Genomic DNA, 20076 nt, shown 5'->3' with positions numbered 1-20076 from the left:
CGGCTCCGGTATTCGAACAAGCGACCTTTCAGTTACTGGTCCAGCAGCAATACTCTGTCTTACCTAAAAGCCAAATGCAAAACAAGGGGAAAACTGCTGCAGCCCCATGTTCTGTAAGTGTGTGTGAACAATGAACTTGATTGAGTTTCAATACCATGTGTCGGCATCTAGGCCTAAATCCTAGAGTTGGAGAATAGGCCTAATGTTTAAAGGGTGTTTCCACACCAGTGTGGACAGGGAATATTTTTGGTATCTCAGATTCTGCTCTGAAATTTTCACAAAGAAAATTTAATTGGGAGAAGGGATGTTTATCAATATGTTGTGTCAAATTAACAATGCGCCAATCCTCTCCAAACTGGGATGGTATAAATTGATACAGAATAATTTCTTAATTTATAGACTAATCAACGCTGATCAGGCCCGGTCCTGGCCGATATGCCGCCCTAGCCGAGACAAAATTGCCACCCTCCTATCCCCGCAAAGTAGAATAGTAGCCTAGGCTATACACAGTGTAGGCCCACAATGCATCTTTATGAATGCCCATGTGGTAGCCTACCGTTTGTCATTTCTTTCATAAATTTGTGAACGTGTGTATTAGTCATTTACTGATCTCATTCTCGGGGTGCTAACGTTGTTTGCAGAGTTCACAACCTGCTACACTTGTGAGAAATGACTTTGGGTTCATAACAAACCATCATTTGTGTGTTCCATGTGAGCATCTGTCTGGTTTCTCTGTCCTGTCAAATGTTGATGGTGCGTGCGCTTGAGCACGCATAGAAGTACCTTGCCTGCTTCTCGCAAATGTCAAATATAGGAAAGTGCCCATTTGGGGGATGTCTGATTGTCTTAACTCATCATGTCCACCAATAACAAGCTGGGCTTCTCAGTAATGTTTTCCTTCACCTCAAAGTATATCAAGTAAGTATTTTTAGAAAATATATATATATTTTTTTTACATCCATTCAAATGATAATACTTCCTCACATTATTTGAAAAATCTTTCCAACACCCCCCCCTCGATAATCAGCGTTGCTGATAAATAGGTTATGGGCATATTGCATGTGTTTGTTTCCATTTTAAATGACTAAATTTCATCTTCACATTATAGCATAGCTGTACCCCACATACTTTCCTTGTCAAATCATTATCTTATAGCCTACTTTCGGAAAGCCTAGGTTTTTTTTAATACGTTTTAAGGAAAGGAGAAATATGTGCTTGTGTCTGGCGTATGCTCGTAGCTTTGATTGATGGGTGCTTTTACTGGGGTGTGCGCGTGTGAGTTCGCCGAATCTCTATACGTCCATTCAGAACAATTCCTAAAGTAGCCTGTCTGGAATCCATCCCTTTAAATCATGACAGTAGTGTTTGATTCTCATCTCATTACAACGTCCTCTCTGACGAACATGCCAATGCCATCGAATGACCACAGCAACAGGGTGTGACGTAATGCAAATATTTTGCGGGACAAAGTGGGAGAGAACCCACCAGACTTCGTTTGAATGGTATTGTGCGTCGAAATCGGATCTGTATGAAAAACAATTATATGCAGAACGGGTAAGCATATCTTTATTTTGACTCTTAATATAAAAATGCGACAGATCCTCTCCAACCTGGCATATCTTAATATTTACAAGTAATAACCTGAATGGTAATAACAAAGTGTAATGGCTTTTCTCCAACTAGGTTTTATTAAGAAGCATATCCAACAAGTGTACAGAATTGTGACCTTCCCTTTTATGACCGCCGGTTATGTCGGTGACTTTGTACATTGGCCTGGCCAATTATCATAAACTCAAATTCCAAAACAGTCACATCCCTAGCACCACCAACACAGTGAATGGAAAAATGGATTCAAACGGAACTCTTTGCTGGTGATTTGCAATCTTAGATGAGGGCTATGATTGGTTAATTACATATATCAATTTCTTTTAATAAAATGTCATATTTTCAAAAGTACCAGAGAGCCCGCCCTTAAAACGTGATGTACGTGTAGAGTATTAAAGGGTAGGAAGCATGAGTTTACTCAAACTAGGGCTGCTGCCCCGCCACCCAAAAAACGATCTTCGTCGAACAAGAGCATTCTTTCGACCAATCGATGGGTTGGCATTTTTAAACGTTTATTTATCCCTATATAGACACATCCTGTGTGTTTTAATCAATTCAACTATACACACTGACGTTGTCTGATGCCTTAAGCAAACTGTTTGACAAAATAATTATGACACAAATGACTAGATGGAGGCTGGTCCTGGCTCAGACTTGCTGCGCTGGGCGTGACTGTAACTAGCATCCGTTGTCTCTCGCTCTACTCCCTGCTGCAGCGACCACCACAGAACATCAAAAGTGTGTATAGCGCTGTCCGTGTTGCTGAAGCTTTAACATAATTACAGCCATTTCTGACTTAAGTTGTTACCAAAACACCTCATTTGTTTAGGAAAAACATTTCCTATTCCCTTGCTCTCTTTAAGTGCATTAGGAAAGCATTCAGACCACTTGATTTTTCTCACTGTTACATTAGCCTTATTCTAAAAGGTTATTACATTGTTTTTGTCCCTTCAATCTACACACAATACCCCATAATGACAAAGCAAAAACAAGCTAGAATTTTTTAGCAAATGCATAAAAATGTTTTTTTAAAGTATTCAGACCCTTTACTCAGTACTTTGTTGAAGAACCTATGGCAGCGAATACAGCCCTGAGTCTTCTTGGGTATGACGTTACAAACTTGGCACACCTCTATTTGGAGCGTTTCTCCCATTCTTCTGTGCAGATCCTCACAAGCTGCGTCAGGTTGGATGGGGAGCGTCTCTTCAGAGATGTATGAGAGGGTTCAAGTCTGGCCTCTGGCTAGGGCACTTAAGGACATTGAGACTTGTCCCGAAGCCCCCTCCTGCGTTGTCTTGACTGTGTGCTTAGGGTCGTTGTCCTGTTGGAAGGTGAACTTTTGCCCAAGTCTGAGGTCCAGAGCACTCTGGAGCAGGTTTTCATCAAGGATCTCTGTATTTTTCTCCAATCCTGACTAGTCTCCCATTCCCTGAAAAACATCCCCACAGCATGATGCTGTCCCCACCATGCTTCACCGTAGGGATGGTGCCGTGTTTCCTCCAGACGTGAAGCTTGGCATTCAGGCCAAAGGTCTCAATCTTGATTTCATCAGACCAGAGAATCTTGTTTCTCATGGTCTGAGTCTTTTGGCAAACTCCAAGCGGCCTGTCATGTGCCTTTTACTGCGGAGTGGCTTCCGTCTGGCCACTCTACCATAAAGACATAATAGTTGGAGTACTGCAGAGATGATTGTCCTACTGGAAGTTTCTCTCATCTCCACAGAGGAACTCTGCAGCTCTGTCAGAGTGACCATCGGGTTCTTGGTCACCTCCCTGACCAAGGACCTTTCCCCCCCCCGATTGCTCAGTTTGGCCGGGCGGCCATCCCTAGGAAGTCTTTGTGGTTCCAAACTCCTTCCATTTAAGAATGATGGAGGCCACTGTGTTCTTGGGAACCTTCAAAAGCTGCAGAGTTTTTTTGGTACCCTTCCCCAGATCTGTGCTTCGACACAAACTTGTCTCGAAGCTCTACGGACAATTCCGTCGACCTCATGGCTTGGTTTTTGCTGACATGCACGGTCAGCTGTGGGACCTTATATAGACAGGTGTGCCTTTTCAAATCATGTCCAATATATTTAATTTACCACAGGTGGACTCTACATAAATTATAGTAATACCAAAAAGTCACGTTTTTTTGTAAAGCCTTTATTACAGCACATACTAAAAACAGTCACATTCATTTGTGAACGCAATTTCCGAAATGGAATGGTTGCCCTATTTATTGTTAACGATAATTATTCAATTTTTGCTTTGTTATTTTATTTTAAAACTAAAATGCTTGATTGCATTTCAAATCATGAATGACTCGTATGCTATGAAAGACCTGAACAAATAAATGATTGATTGATATGGTAGCCTATATAAAAAAATATTGAAATAGGCCTTAGTAAGTTACGGTTTTAAGACTAAACAGGATGCGCTCTTACAGCCTGATGGTGGTTATACAAGGCTACTATACGAAGCCTACTAATGATAATGAAATCAATTATTATTATTATATAAAGGAAAAATTAGTGGTTTTATAATTATGGTCTTAAAAGTCCAGCTTGTGAACTGCAGCTGGCAGGCCTGAGGTGATTTACAATCTGACAAGAAAGGTCTACGAAAGTGCAAACCCGTGCCATTGGTAGGTTATAAATCAATGAAAAGTATATTTTAACCATTTCACATAACAAAATTTAAGACGTTTAACCCTTCATAGGAAAGACAACATAATGACGTGTCAAGATATAGTAGAGGTAAGGGAGGAATGAGTCCAGCTAGCTCAAATAAACAAGGGAATGAAATGGGTGTATCAATCCCTGAGTCTAGGGGGGTTAGAGATATACACGGAGTCTACAAGACATTCAGAACACCTGCTCTTTACATGACCAGGTGAATCCAAGTGAAAGCCATGATCCCTTATTGATTTCACTTGTTAAATCCACTTAAAATCAGTGTAGATGAATGGGAGGAGACAGGTTAAAAAAATATATATTTTTAAGACTTGAGAAAATTGAGACATGGATTATGTATGTGGCATTCAGAGGGTGAACGGGAAAGACCAAAAAATATAAGTCCCTTTGAACAGGGTATGGTAGTAGGTGCCAAGAGCACCGGTTTGTGTCAAGAACTGTAATGCTGCTGGGCTTTTCATGCGCAACAGTTTTCTGTGTGTATCAAGAATTATCCACTACCCAAAGGACATCCAGCCAATTTGACAACTGTGGGCAGCATTGGAGTCAACATGGACCAGCATCCATGTGGAACGCTTTCGAAACCTTGTAGAGTCCAAGCACTGATGAATTCAGGCTGTTCTGAGGGCAAAAGCAGGGGTTGCAGCTTAATTAGGAAGGTGTTCATAATATTTGGTAAACTCAGTGTATATACAAGCAGTTTGTGAGACTGGTAACAGATAAAGACTGACTGATGCTGTTGAAATGCAGTTCTTGAGGAGAAACGACCACACTGGATTTGTGTACATCTCGCCAGCCAAGGACGAAAAGGCTTGGGTGGCTGCAGGTCAAGTTGTCCATTCCCTGTCTCCTTTTGAGGACAACAAGGGGAGGAGATACCATTTTATAGAGTCTTTGCGGGCAGATTATAGGGTGAGAGATTAATACAAAGCATGAGCTAATAAATTTTTTAATGAAAGCACTGAATTGAGTTTTTGTATGTTTATTCAGTTACTCAGGTGGATTGCTAATAATAATTTAATATAAAACATTTGTCATTGATGACCTAGAATGAAATGACAAAAACGTTGTACATTTTTGAAACGGAGTGCAGTGTCATCTTTTGGGACCGTGTCTCATCCCTAACGCAGAATGTCACATCACTAACGCAGAATGTCACATCCCTAACGCAGAATGTCACATCCATAACAACATTCTCCTCTAGTGTTACGAAATGTAAAATATTTATATAATAATTGGAGGTATGCAGCAGTAATTCGCAATGAAAACAGAGATTTTCAAATAAAGCACATTTGTGCATTTCTGGTTGTTAAGACGGGACCCACGAGCGCCCTTTGAAAGCCTATGCAATAACTATTCAAGACACTGGAGATTTCTTGGTTCTTTGGAGGTGCACTGCATTTTCAAATTATACAAGTATTATAATTAAGTTTGGTGAAGAAATAATTAATATACAAAAACACTCCTTTTACAGAGTCACAACCATAACGAATGTCATATCCATACCGGTAAATGTTCCTCTCTAAAGTATATGACAATTGCTGCATTTTCATTGTGGTTGTTTTAGTGTAGCCAAGCCTTACTTTCAAAGTGGCTATTCAGAGAATTGAGATTCGGACATTTGCCGTTGTGTCCCTTCTCGCAAAGATGCATGTCCATTTCTGTCACATCCATAACGAAAGTTTTGCTGTTCCGTTACAGAATAACACTGAAGTGTATACACTTCCCCTATAGGGTTCTGCAAATCTACACATTCACATTTTCATTCATGCCTGATAAGTCAATTCTGTGAAACATTTTGCATCTCATTTTGAGTGCAAATGCCATCTACATCACGCTGGAATTTGTCTGCACAGGGTCTTGCAGGCAGAATGTATAGGTACAAATGTAAAAAGCATATCAAACATCCTTCTTCCCAATTAAGTTTCTATGTGAGAAATGCCAGAGCAAATCTCAGTTTGTTCTGGCAATAGCAATTTCAATGTCAACTAACGTCGGATATTTCACAGCTTCATAGCAAAAGAGTGTTTCATACTCAAATCAGGAAGTGTCCATTTCAAGTACCTTTCTATGGCATTTGTTGCCACCCCCCCACACACAGTTACACATCCACATGTAACTAGTGCATGGTACGGCACAAGGGGCCACGTCAAAGAGCCACCTATAATACCTCACATTACACAAACACCATGCTGAGTCATGCTGTCGTCCATGACATGGGGTTGTGTGCAGGCCAGGTTGGCGGCACTGCTACACCTAGATCGGACTTGTAATGGCAATGACAGTCAGGGACTGACTTTCCGCATCCCAAATATAGTGCACTATTTTTGACCAGAGCCCTACAGGTCTGACTGTACGCTCTGGATAAGAGGGTCAATATGTAAAAGTAAAATGTAGTGCACTAAATAAGGAATAGGGTACTATTTGGGATGCAGACATTCCCTTCCATACAAAGGCTTCCACTGCCCAAGGCCAGTAGTGCTTTCCAATGTGGAGAAAAACAAGCGCCAGATTCCTCAGTCACCACCACCCCACCCCTACAGCAGCCTCCCTCTCCACTCACCAGGAACAGTACCAAGGACAACCAGCGGGGGCAGTGTTTGCCCAGACAGACATTACTAGGGGGTGAGTCATCCAGAATTAGGCTGGGCAGCCGGTCATGTGATCCACACTCCACGACTACGCAGACGCTGGAACACTGACCCACACTCCCCCGTCTCATCCGCCCAGCCACCTCGCAGGATAGCCAGGAAGCAGAGCAGACTGTGGCTGCAGAAAGAAGCAGCAGCCCTGGGAGCGTGTGATCCCAGCAGCAGCAGAGAGAGAGAGAGGATTTGGCTTAGAGCAAGGTCACCTTAAGGTCACCCACACGCACTGACTGACTCTCACACAGACATGAACGCATTCAAAACATGCACATGTGTACACACAGTCACAAGGGTGTGGCTTTTAAGGCTTCCAACAAAATCATTCTTCCGCACTACACAGACCTTGATCCACTCTTGTATAAAGCTCAAGTCATTGTTCAACTGTAGTGGTGTATCCAGTAATGGGTAGCCTAGTAAAAGTACTGAGATGCATGGCATTTCTGAACTGGGCCCTTAGCTACGTTTAAAGCTAGCTTGCATGCGTTCCCAGTGCCTAGTTACCAGCATCTAGCCACAACAATGGGTTAGCTAATGGCCTAGCTGCCTCCACTAACGTCAAGGTCGGCTAACTCTGCTGCCCAAAGTTTATTTCTAGGTGGACAGCGATAACTGTCTCTTGATTAGAGTGGAACTTTCTGACGGAAATCCATAGACGACCGTGGAATGGTTTGGTCCTCGAAATGTTTTCTAAAAAATTATAATATATGTTGTTGTAGATTCAAGCCTAGTGTTAGGTTTGATATGAAGGAATAATATACAAAGCGTTTAAGGTACAGATCAACATGCCAATTTTACACTTCCCGAGTTGAATTCCTCTTTAAATGTGAGGGACCATTTAGTAACTTTTCTTTGAGATAAAATGCTCATCTATAACAAGTAGACTATAGTCAGAAAAGCCCAGCCGTATATACAGTACCAGTCAAAGGTTGGCACACCTACTCATTCAAGTCATTGAATGAGTCTTTATTTGGACAATTTTCTACATTGAAGAATTATAGTGAAGACATAAAAACTATGAAATATGTAGTAACCAAAAAATAAAAAATAAGTATTAAACTAATCAAAAAAGATGTTATAGTTGAGATTCTTCAAAGTAGCCACCCTTTGCCTTGACAAAAACTTTGCACACTCCTGGCATTCTCTCGACCAGCTTCATGAGGTAGTCACCTGGAATAAATCTAAACAGGTGTGCCTTGTTAAAAAAGTGAATTTGTGGAATTTCTTTCCTTAATGCGTTTGAGCAAATAATTTGTGTTGTGACAAGGTAGGGGTGGTATACAGAAGATCGCCCTATTTGGTAAAAGATCAAGTCCATAAGAACAGCTCAAATAAGCAAAGAGAAACGACAGTTCATTACTTTAAGACATGAAGGTCAGTCAATAGGGAAAATTTGAAATATATTGAAAGTTTCTTCAAAGTGAGGTCGCAAAAACCATCAAGCACTATGAAACTGGCTCTCATGAGGACCACCACAGGAAAGGAAGACCCAGAGTTACCTCTGCTGCAGAGGATATGTTCATTAGAGTTCAAATAACATACACATCAACTGTTCAGAAGAGACTACGTGAATCAGGCATTCATGGTCGAAATGCTGGAAAGAAACTACTACTAAAAGGACACCAATAATAAGAAGAAACTTGCTTGGGCCAAGAAACACAAGCAATGGACATTAGACCGGTGAAAATCTGTCCATTGGTCTGATTAGTCCAAATTTTAGATTTTTGGTTCCAACCGCCTTGTATTTGTGAGACGCAGAGTAGGTGAACGCATGAACTCCGCATGTGTGGTTCCCACCGTGAAGAATGTAGGAGGTGTGATGTGTGGGTGTGCTTTTCTGGTGACACCGTCTGATTTATTTAGAATTCAAGGCACACTTAACCAGCATGGCTAACACAGCAGCAATATTCTATCATTTGTTTTTCAACAGGACAATGAGCCAAAACACACCTCCAGGCGGTATAAGGGCTATTTGACCAAGGAGGAGAGTGATGGAGTGTTGCATCAGATGACCTGGTCTTCACAATCACCCGACCTCAAACCAGTTGAGATGTTTTGGGATGGCAGAGTGAAGGAAAAGCAGCCAACAGGTCCTCAGCATATGTGGGAACTCCTTCAAGACTGTTGGAAAAGTATTCCACGTGAGAAAATGGTTGAGAGAATGCCAATAGAGTGCAAAGCTGTCATCAAGGCAATGGGTGGCTACTTTGAAGAAACTCAAATATAAAATATATTTTGATTTGTTTAATCCTTTTTTGGTTACTACATGGTTCCATGTGTTATTTAATAGTTGATGTCTTCAATATTATTCTACAATGTAGAAAATATTATTTTTTTTAAGTTAAAAAAAAACACTTGAATGAGCAGGTGTGCAAACATTTGATCTGTACATATTTTATACATTGGTTTTCACGACATTACAACCCACCCGGGTAACCGGGAAACAAGCCACACCAATGTTTAGGAGGAAACACCAACCGATGACCTAAGTCAGCCTGCTGGCGCCTAGCCAGCCACAAGGAGTCGCTAGAGCGCAATGAGCCACGCAGAGCTCCCCCGGGAAAAACCCTCCCCTAACCCGGACAACGCTGGGCCAGGGTTGTAACTTGTGACAGACTTATGTATGTATTTGTATTCCTGTAAAAAAGTACACACCATCATTTCCCTGTTTTGCCTTCTTGCCAGGTCACCTTTGTAAAACAGGTTTCTAACCTCAAATGGTTCTTACCTGGTAAAATAAAATCTACGGCCACCGTGCCATAGAGAGAAGTGCTTATTAAAAACAACTTGACTGTTAGAAGCGAGAGAGCTGTACTATTTATTTGGACAGAAATAGCCGGTTCCCTGTGAGGCCTCAAAAGGAGTTCACGATTGGACCTTGTTCCAAAACAACCAGACGGTGAACTGAGAGGTAAATTCCAAAAGGGGAAAGAAAAGGCCTCTTTACCTACCTCTCCCTCATTCCCTTGTTCGCTCCCCCTAGCCTTGAATTCCAGGCTCAAATTACCAATGGCCTCAAAGTCTTTAAACTTCACTAGAAGAGGCCATTTTGGAGAGGAGTTTAAGGGGGACACAAAATGAACAGCAGAGAGAATACTTTCTCCCTCCCTATCCTGCTTCCGCTCTTCCCTGCCTGTCCCTCACTGACTGCCTCGCTCTTTTATTTCACTCTCCAGACAGTTAAGCTACACACACACACATACTTGTATCGTGTGTCCCTGGAGGGATAGTGCATGTATGGCATCACAAGAAGGGAGAGAGAAACCAGGATGTGTACACACACCTAGCTACAGTGTAGCAGGGCGGAGTAAAGGCGTCAGCATGCCTCATTTCAGCTGGCGGCCAGGCCAGGCCAGCTGGCGGCCAGGCGAACCAAACGAGTGTGCTTGCATATTCCTTTTAAAAGACCTTCGCTTGAAAAACGGGAAAAGAGGCAATAGTACTGTTTGTCCATTTTGAGACGCCGTAGCCAGTATACTGAAAATTAATGCAGGAAACTAACGCAAGAAATCTGCCATAAATGTTTGTTTTTGCCGAGGAGATCTTAGTCGTGCAATTTTACTTCTAAGATGTTCGGTGCAGTATTCTCAATGAAAACGAGTCATCTCTTGTTGAAGGACAAAAACTTAGTTGACCAATAACGGACGGAGGGGTGTAGACTTCAGCTTCCAAACCTTGGCTGGCCCCGGGGAAGAAAAAAAATGTATACCCGAACATTTTCTTATTTACTGTGGCATTCGTTGAAAGCATTTGCATAGGGAAAATTAGGCTAGGCCTACGTCTGTCGCACAGAAATAATTTGTTACTAGCACGGAGTAGTAGGCCTACACATCAGAGACACACCGCGTCAAGTCATTCCCATGTTTGGCCGCCAAAGATTAGCCTACACCAACCCTTGGTCACCCCGAAACCACACTGCAATGGCTGTGCGTATTCTGCAATACCGCACTCACATTACCGTACAGACTAGGGATGCACGATATATTGGTGAACATATCGGAAAAGGCTGATATGAGCTAAAAATGCCAACGTCGGCCCGATGTCTAGTTTAAAAGCCAATGTGCAAAACCGATGTCAAAGCTGACGTGCATACCTATAATAACTTCGGTAGATGTAATGACTGCACAAAAAAAATACAGCGCTACACAGAACAAAATCGGAAAAATACTAAGCGCACAGTTTCAACAAGTAAACAAGTTCAAGTCGAGCAGTCATTTGAAGTGGCAAGAAATTTTCAGCGAGACAAAGGCGAAATCCATGAACACCAAGATAGAATTCATTGCCCTTGACAATCAACCGTTCTCTGTTGTAGATTATGTTGGCTTTCACCGACTAGCCAAGCACTTCGAGCCACGGTACACATTACTAAGTAGGTGCTATTTTTAAGATGTTGCCCTACCGGAGTTAGACAGTATTGTTGAAATGCACATATATGAGTGTCACTTCTATTAGCTTCACAACTGACATTTGGACAAGCGATGTCAGCCCCATGAGCATGCAGAGTCTGACAGCACAGTGGGTCGACGAGGATTTCGTACTGAGGAAAGCCATATTGCATGCTCAAGAATGTGCTGGTTCTCATACCGCTGCTGCCATTTCAATGGCATTAGAAAACATGTTTGAAACATGAACACACTCCTAGCTCCATTCGAACAACTGACTCGAGAAATAAGCTCAAGTGTGTCTGCAGCAGACTTGATACACTGTCATGGCATTGAAATGCCTGCTCAACAAAACTGCTGACACATTGTGGGGTTAAAAAAAAGTACTCTACAAGAGGCTGTGAACATGCGATTTGGTGGCATTCTCTCTGAGCCTCTGTGTCGCCACCATGCTCAATGCTAGGTAGAAGGACTGCTACTTCAGTGCAGACAAGAAACAGGGTTTATGTAAAATGTTACAGACAGAGCTGGACAAGATGGAAACGGACACAGTGACAGTGCGCACCAAGGAAGGGAGGCCACGGACAGACTTCACTGATTGACATGTATGATGAAATCCTGGTTGAGACTGAACAAAGTGAACAACAAAACAGCACAGCAAGTAAGTGAAAGAAATAGGTTTTGATTATGTTTTACTGATAAATGGGGACATACGTAAATGCCAACAAAACAACGTTTGTGTGTGTGTTAACTATTTAATGACTGGAATGCTTAAAATAAAGTCAGCTAAATTGTTTAAATATCGGTTATCGTACCTTTTTTTTGTCAATGAAAATATTGAATATCGGTATCAGACAATAATGTCATACCGGTGCATCACTAGTACAGACCGGACAGAAGGAAACCTCATGGGCTCGTTGGATTGAAAAACATGCTAGCTTACATGCAAAAACTCCAAAAGGGATACAGTACCTTGGTAATGTGAGTGCCGCACAAGTATTCTGTTAGCAAAATGTTTGTGAGTGCCCACCAGAAACCTTTAGCGTAATAGAAGACCATAGCCCTAGCACAACGCAAGCCTCATTAACCCCCGCAGAACGTAAGAGAAATACACTTGAAGTGGACAAAGTGGTTCAGAAAAGCTAGTCTCACGTTTCGATTCTTCAATGACGTGATGCTTCAGCCTAGCATGTTTCACTGTGGGTTATTTTTAAATTGTGGCTGATTGGCATCAGAAAAAGAGGACAAGCGATGCTTGAGGTCTAGTTTGAGGGTATGGGCTCAAAGACAAAGGAGCTTACTGGTTCACATTGTACTGGCTGAATTGACAGAACATGTGTGGTGGGTGATGAGAAGTAGGATAGAACATTGATCAAAGGTGAATAGCTATCTTCTGGGGAACAAGTAGGAAATTAAGGCCTCAATGAGAAATATTTCCAAACTCATACCTCTTTCGTTTCCTCTTGTGCACACATTCACACGCTGACGTCAGAGACTGATTCTATAATCGTGTGTTGTACACGGACTGTGATGAGCGCTTCACATTTGAGCTGCGGGGGGCATCGTCAATTAACAGGATAGGCGAAATTTGTTTACATATTTTTCTGTTTTGGAAAAATAGAAAATAAAAGAGAGGCTAAGGTTCTTGAAGCAGGTAGAAGGGTAGGGGGGGGGGGGGGGGTGGATAAGGGCAGGAGTGAAAGTACAGTTTGCATTATATCGGCTCTTCCATCTCTTACCCTCTTTGAATCTAATTTCCACCACCCGCTGCTCCCTCAAAAAAAAAAAAAAACGCAATTACGTGACAACAGTCTGCTCTACGCAAAACACAATTATTCCCCACATCGACAGTCTCCTGGTCTCACAAGAAAAAACGTCTGCATCAGATAGGAAACCAGCTGGCCTCCTGCTAAAAGCAACCCCTGAAAGTAAACATGGGATACCACTAAGAGACGAGCTATCATGATAATAATCCAACAAACTGGTATGAGTCCCAACTTCAGTATCCTTTTTAGTTAATGATATATTTCAACATCTGATATCACGATATTAACGTGTCGTCACATCGTCGAGCCAGCAAAAAAAACTACAAAAAAGTAGAATGACTAAACCGCGACTTCCAGTCGAATTTTGGTCAGCCGGCGTGTCGTCAGATCATTATGCCGCCATCATGATCTGACAGTTCTCATGCCGTGCGGTCAGGCGGCGAGGAACACATTGCAGCCTTCCATTAACACAACAATGTCCAGCTGTCTGAATGGACCGGGACCAGACTGGGGATGAGAAGGACACAATGGAGAACAAAGGGGGAGAGAGTGCCATAGGAGGATGGGGGGGAGCAGGCCGACAGAAGGGCCAGTACACAAAATCAATCATCTGTTTCGGGAGCAAACAAACCAAGCCACTGTCCACTGGGGCAACAGAGGAAAGGGAGGAAGGGAAGGGGTGTCTATTTGGGTACACAATATCCCAGCCTGCCCTATCACTTTGTATTAGTCAGACTGAGACATCAGAGCTGCTCATTGAATAAATAAAAGTCTGCTTCTCGATGTTCTGAGGTCTAAGCTAACAAATCGGCTTAGCTTAGCTGTGAATAGAGCCGTACAATGTGAGTCCAGTCGACATTCATCACAGGACGGTTACTTTCTTACATTTGTTGTAACAACAATGCACGTGTTAGCTACATTTGTTTGAACTCGTTGGCTTCCTGGGTGTCGAGGGTGTAATTTCCCCCTGAGAGAGTGTGTGTCTCACTCACACACATGGGTCAGCACTTGCACCACCTCGCACTGATGTTCATCACAACACACATACGTATGCTAACGCTAGGCTAGAGGCAGCATCGCAGACAACACAGAGAGGCCATTTTACATGCCTGGGAGCTCCTGGGTTTAGCCCATGTGTCTGCTTCCCAGAAAGTATATTCTGTTCGGGGCCCAGGAAATACAATAATACAATGATTTAAACAGGAACCAAAAACGACAACATTTAGTATTTAATAAAGTAAGCATGGCTGAGTGAAAACAAAAATCAGACCATTGCATGATTGTGGTCAGGACGGAGTGCACACATCTACTGCTGCCAAACCTTCAATTCAACCATAACTCGTTTTGGGAGGGGGGAGGGAGACATGTAGCAACTCTGGAAAGGGGCAATGAAAAAAGGTATCCTTCACAAGGCTGCAGTGGGTAGGGAGGTGTTGAGCGGCCCGACACCGATTTCTTTCATCTTCCTCATTTGCTCTCTGCGGTGCAACAACACCCTTTGTGTAAACACACAAGTCAGAAATATGGTTTCGCAATGGTTTCACCTGACCAAGGCAAATGTGTCAGTACTCAGACCTCGAGCTTGTTTTATTGTCCCTGCCACATAAGAGGGGAACATGGCCAAGCTCTTCTTCCCCGAAGAAGAAAAGCTTGCCTCTGCCATACACAACAGGTCTCTTCATTAATCAGAGCCTTTTGTGGAAAAAAAATAATGAATAAATAAAAACTAGGAAGGGAGAAACTGCCTGTGTGGGAGAGCAAGACGGAAAGAGAAAGAACGAAAGAGAAAGAACAGAGCGAAGGACAGAGCATGAGGGCGGAAAACCAAAGAGAAGAGAGAACATGAGAGAAGGGGAGAGAGGGCGTGAGGAGAAAGCAAGAAAGAACGAGAGGAGAGAGTGTGAGATGATTACGTAGCTCACTCGCCCGCTTCTCCTGGCCTTGTTTTTCCCCCAGCCTCTTCCTCCTCCCCCTCCATTATTTTCCCAAGAAGCTTTGCTCCTCGCCACACAACAGAATTACCCAGCAGAGCCCTCTGCAACACTGCTCTCCCAGTGCCATGGCTGGGTTGAGGAATCGGCGAGCCCCATTGGAGCAACTCCAGAGAGCCTGGGCCAATCAGAGGGCACCAGAGAGCCAGGCGTCACAGCAACTTTTTTTTAACCCCATTGTGCAAGACGAGCCAGCAATACAACACAGAGCAGCTGCCGAAGAGCAGAGAGAGAGAGAAAGAGCAAGAGAAACAGAGAGCGAGCAAAGGAACAAGAGACATAGCAAGAGGGAGGGAAAGAGTCACATAAGCAGGCAGTCACACACACACACCCTTAAACAAACACATATTCAAATGCAGGCAACCTTCACTGGCATGGACATGAGCGAAACAATGTTGCAAAAGTAATCAATATCCAGCATGTGCAGTACTACCCACAATCTTGCTATCGTCCAGTCAGTAAAAAGGATTGCTCTCAGCAACCACAATCTCCTAATAAAAGAAGCAGAGATAATGGATTCACTGAAAGCCAGTGTTTCCGCTGCAGTCATTTAGCTGTGGCGCTGCACCAAAATCATTGCCACCATGTCCCAAAAATATGGAATATTAAGAGAAAAAAATACTCTAAAAGAATAGCAAAAAGAAGAAAAAAACTGACAACCCCATAGTAGAATATTTTATCTATATAGGCGGCTTGTTGTGTTATCTATGTGAGATAAATGTTCCTCTCGAGGCGTATTCAAGTTACGACTGCCATCTAATATAGACGGCAAAAATAGGCTACATTTATTTAGTGGGCAACTCAAACTTTTAGTAGTCACATCGGTTTACACGTTAAATGGCCTGCGTATGGTCTAATGAACGAAAGCCTGAATTAATGTGATCACTGAATAAGCTTAAACAAAAAAGGCCTACCTGCTTGCACTTTGTGTAGGCGGTGTATCCATCTACCGCACTGTTGTCCTTCCAAACATGGGATTTCACTCATGCAGCACCTGTTTCCACAATTGTGTTGTAGCCTATACCCTTATTGTAACCTTTATTTTTATTTCGCTGGTTAGGCCTACGTTAGCCATTTTCACATGAGCTAGGCTATCCAAAGAAAGTAAACTTGGCAATGTGTCGTAATCTCACGTAGTGGAGAGTGAAAATGAACTCTGCGGTGGACAAATTCAAACATTTTAGCCCCACACAAATAATGGACAGTCCAATATGTTAATAATTTTTAAATGAGCTTCAGTCATTTATAAAAATTATCCAGGGGGGGGGCACACCCTCATCCATGAACTCCACCCCCCACTGCAGGACATTTATTTGTAGAAGAAACACTTCTGAAAGCCATTGCAAATCACTACCAAACAAGGAGGTAGTTAAAGTGAAACCACAGACTCTCAGACACAACCAAGCTTCTCTTATTAATTCTCTGAGCCATGAATTCAATCCGTCCAACTGGCCATATAATGACACATTCAAAACAGTGACTGTGCTCTGCATAAGCAGAAACTCACCACTGCATTACCATGTCAATGGACACACCTGCCCTCCATGTAATGAAACGAAGTGTCATCAGCATACAAATGGGGTAGCTAAAAAAAATAGCAAATTTCCCCCCACTCTCTCTCTTTGCTCTTCCTAACAACCAACCACATCCCCCTAGCCTAAAGTAGTCTGCACGACGGAGCTGGGATCCTGTCTTCCTTTGTTGAAAACCGGCCAGCATCCTGCCAGTCTCTCTCACACACAAAGGTGATCCAAATAAGATGCAACTATGTCAACATTTGAGAAACAACTTCCCCTTACATGGATTAGTGTTATGTTAGTTCAACAACACATTGTTGCCCCAACAGTAATGATCACTTGTAGTTATTTTACAGCTGTGTGGGTGTAACCATCGATCCACTTTAATAGGAACACCACAAAAAAACAGGCCAGACTAATCTTGCCCGTCCGCACATTCCTTCAGATCTCCGAAAGTTAGTGAGGCCCACTTTTGGGGGGAATTCCACAGCCTCCCCCCCCCCACACACACACACAATAATGCAAAGGAAATCCGAGCAGATGTTATTCAACAGCACAGTACTCGAAGATAAGCTTGCCAAGGCAAAACACAAGTGTACAGAAGCCATTTTCTCTTTCTGAATGACTCTTACGTTAACTCCTTTATGTTGATTGCGTGTTATAAGTAGGCTAAATTCTTTATGTTACGCGGGCGGTGGGAAGTGTTTTACCCTCACAAGGTGACCCTGTGTAAGAGGCGCCTAAAAATGCAAAATGGTAGGCTATATGAGGCAGGTTATAGAAAATGAACAAGTCAAGTAGACCATGTGGACATTTCACAATATTTGCAGGTTGGGTTAAGAAAGCGAGCCATTGTGTGTCCATGTCCCAATTCTCCCTGCGTTTCTTAGGGGCTTGTGTGCTTGTCTTTGTCTCTCTTGGTGAGCACACCGTTTGTTCTAGATAACAAGAAGGGTCAGGCCAGGGAGAGTGTGGGGGGGCTCATGTTTCAAACGGTTATGAGTGGCCAGAACGGCAGCGGCGAGGCTATTAAAAGATGGGAAAACATATTCAGAGAATGCGCGCCGGGACCAATCGAAATAAGTCTCTACTCTGTGCGCCTTACCACCGGCATGCTTCGAGAGCAACCAACACATTTCAATCCCGCCTATTCAGTATGAAATTGGCAAGGTCGTGGTAGCCAAACTGTTTAATTAAATCACCAGTCCGCCAGTGACATTTAAGTTTTCCCATTTTATTCCTGACAATCTGCAAAAATGGACTGTCAGTATTTTGCGGTTATACAAAACAGGAGCACTTGCTCTTGATATGTAGGCCTATCATGCTGTGTTGTGACACTGAAGGCTTCTAATCTAAGCAGAGCTAATCAACAGCAGCATACCTTGCTATACTATCAAATAAAGTACACGTATCCAAACGTTACAGCAGCTCATCTATTTGGGTTGAAATGAGGACTGACAAATTAACCATTATACACTCATTTAATTTGTAGAATAACTTTGACATTTGAAGAATATTTGTAGAAAACATGGCAAATGTGTATTATTATTCCAAAGGACTAGGTAATGACACGTTGAACACTGAGTTGGACACAACACATTCGCTTTGACTAGGTCGTCACACATCCGGTTCCAGATTGGCCTACACAGGCAAAACTGGGAAGAAATCAAACAGTTATTTTTCTCACTGTAGCCAACTCTCTGCTCTGCGAGCAATAGACAGTGCATGTACAGGTAACTGCCAAAATAAAGGAAACACCAACATGAAGTGTTTTAATAGGGCATTGGGCCACCACTAGTCGCCACCACTAGTCGTTCTGGCGATTCTATGCGACACTAATCTTCTATGAAAATGTTCCATCATTTGGAATCTCCCATAAGTGTTCAATTGGGTTGGCATCTAGTGATTGAGACACACTCTTTAAGCCCCCTATGCTCCTTTGAGACCCCTCTCAAAGTCAATGAGATATCTTCTTCTAGCCATGGTAGCCAAAATAAAGGGCAACTGGGTATTTTTATACATTAACCTTAGCATGATGGGATGTAAATAGTTTAATTAATTCAGGAACCACACCTGTATGGAAGCACCTGCTTTCAATATACTTTGTATCCCTCATTTACTCAAGTGTTTCCTTTATTTTGGCAGTTACCAGTACCTCATGGAGTCTACATGGGGCAGCTGAGTTTACCCAAATAACTCAGGCAATGATGAGGGCAGCTATTGTGGCGTCCTAATGAATTTAGAAAACTATATAACATAAGCTCAACGGCAATGGCCCTTTACTATTGTAACAATGCATAAGTAAAACATTTTAATGGCTGCCAGCCAGTACACAAAATTAAATGTGATCTACAATTAGGCCAACGTCAACAACAAGATCCAGGCCAGTCATGGGTGAAGCTAAAAATAAACTGCAAGGGCTTGTCCAAATCAACTCTCTACAATGACAGGAAAGATTAATTTGGCTACATTGGTGGCAACGAAGTGAAACAGTTGCCCGTCGAGTTCATCGTGTGTGTCATTAACAGGGCATTGTCCAACATAGATCGAGACAGGCCAAACGGTGTTTAATCAACTTCGCAGAAAAACAGAGCTCAGCATCAGCATCCGAGTCTACAGCGATTCCATTCTAGCGCTCCGGCTCACTTGTTGAAATAAAAATGGAGGCTAAAAAAAGGAAACGCGAGCTCCCTCAAAAATACCACCCATTTCTATTCTCCACCACAGAGGTTGGGGGTTGGTGGATGGGGGAGGTGGAGAAGAATGAGAAAAGCAAGTCACTACTATTGAGATATGGCTTTCTATTAGCTTGAATCGACAAAATAAAAAGTTTTCCCCAATCATAAATAGCCTACTTTTTTTTTTACACCACAAGGCAAATACACTGAACTCAAAACGTAGCTATAGGGTTAGGCTAACATTAGTATTGGCTAACTCGGAATAAATAACAGAATAGCCTAGCTCAATGTAAGCACAACTGTAAACATGTTCAGCAAACGTAGCTATACTCACCACCTCGCAACTCAGACTGATAATGAAATACTAAATCAAGTGAGTACACAATCAACTGGAAAATGTACACAAAGTTAGCTACATCCTTGCTAGCCTAGTCAACTAGCTAACTTCCTTGAGGACATTTCCCTCACTAATTTTCGTCCAAGGCTGCTCCTAAACGCAGAGCTAGCTACCAAGAAACTCAACTTTGTATCAAACTGATGATTCCAAACTACAGCCACCTACATCCACACTATCAACTTGCAAGCAACCTTGCTATCTAGCCAATCTTGCTAACAAGCTCATATAGCTAGCTAGCTAGCTAGCTAATAAACACCAAACCAGGGTCCCATGGAGCCTACTGAGAGTGTCTTCTTGAAACGTGGTTTATTCTAATGTAGTTGGCTAGTTGTAGTATAAAACCACGTACTACGTGGACAGTCACTTCAATGGGAAAAGGTATATAGCTACTAATAGTTAACAGCTAGCTAGATTTCCTATT

At 42.5% G+C, this 20076-nt stretch overlaps 1 protein-coding gene across 6 annotated transcripts in view; it reads right to left on the bottom strand.

Annotated features, from left to right (window-relative positions):
* The window catches only part of setd5 (SET domain containing 5), a 49408-nt gene that overhangs the window by 28239 nt on the left and 1093 nt on the right, over positions 1-20076 (bottom strand). Inside the window, exon 1 of one of the 6 annotated variants that reach the window (XM_036949951.1) lies at positions 15978-16405. The exons of 1 other annotated variant lie outside the window; for it this stretch is intronic. In XM_036949951.1, the coding sequence (XP_036805846.1) occupies positions 15978-16009 (32 nt within the window). In that variant the 5' untranslated portion in view covers positions 16010-16405. Of the gene's footprint in view, positions 1-15977; positions 16406-20076 lie in introns of those variants that run through there. 4 more of the 6 variants (XM_036949950.1, XM_036949952.1, XM_036949953.1 and 1 more) reach the window with 4 other exon arrangements.

This window comes from Oncorhynchus mykiss, chromosome 17 (assembly GCF_013265735.2).
Source record: "Oncorhynchus mykiss isolate Arlee chromosome 17, USDA_OmykA_1.1, whole genome shotgun sequence".
In the NCBI taxonomy this organism is placed as follows: Eukaryota; Metazoa; Chordata; class Actinopteri; order Salmoniformes; family Salmonidae; genus Oncorhynchus; species Oncorhynchus mykiss.
This window is presented reverse-complemented; position numbering and strand designations above follow the sequence as displayed.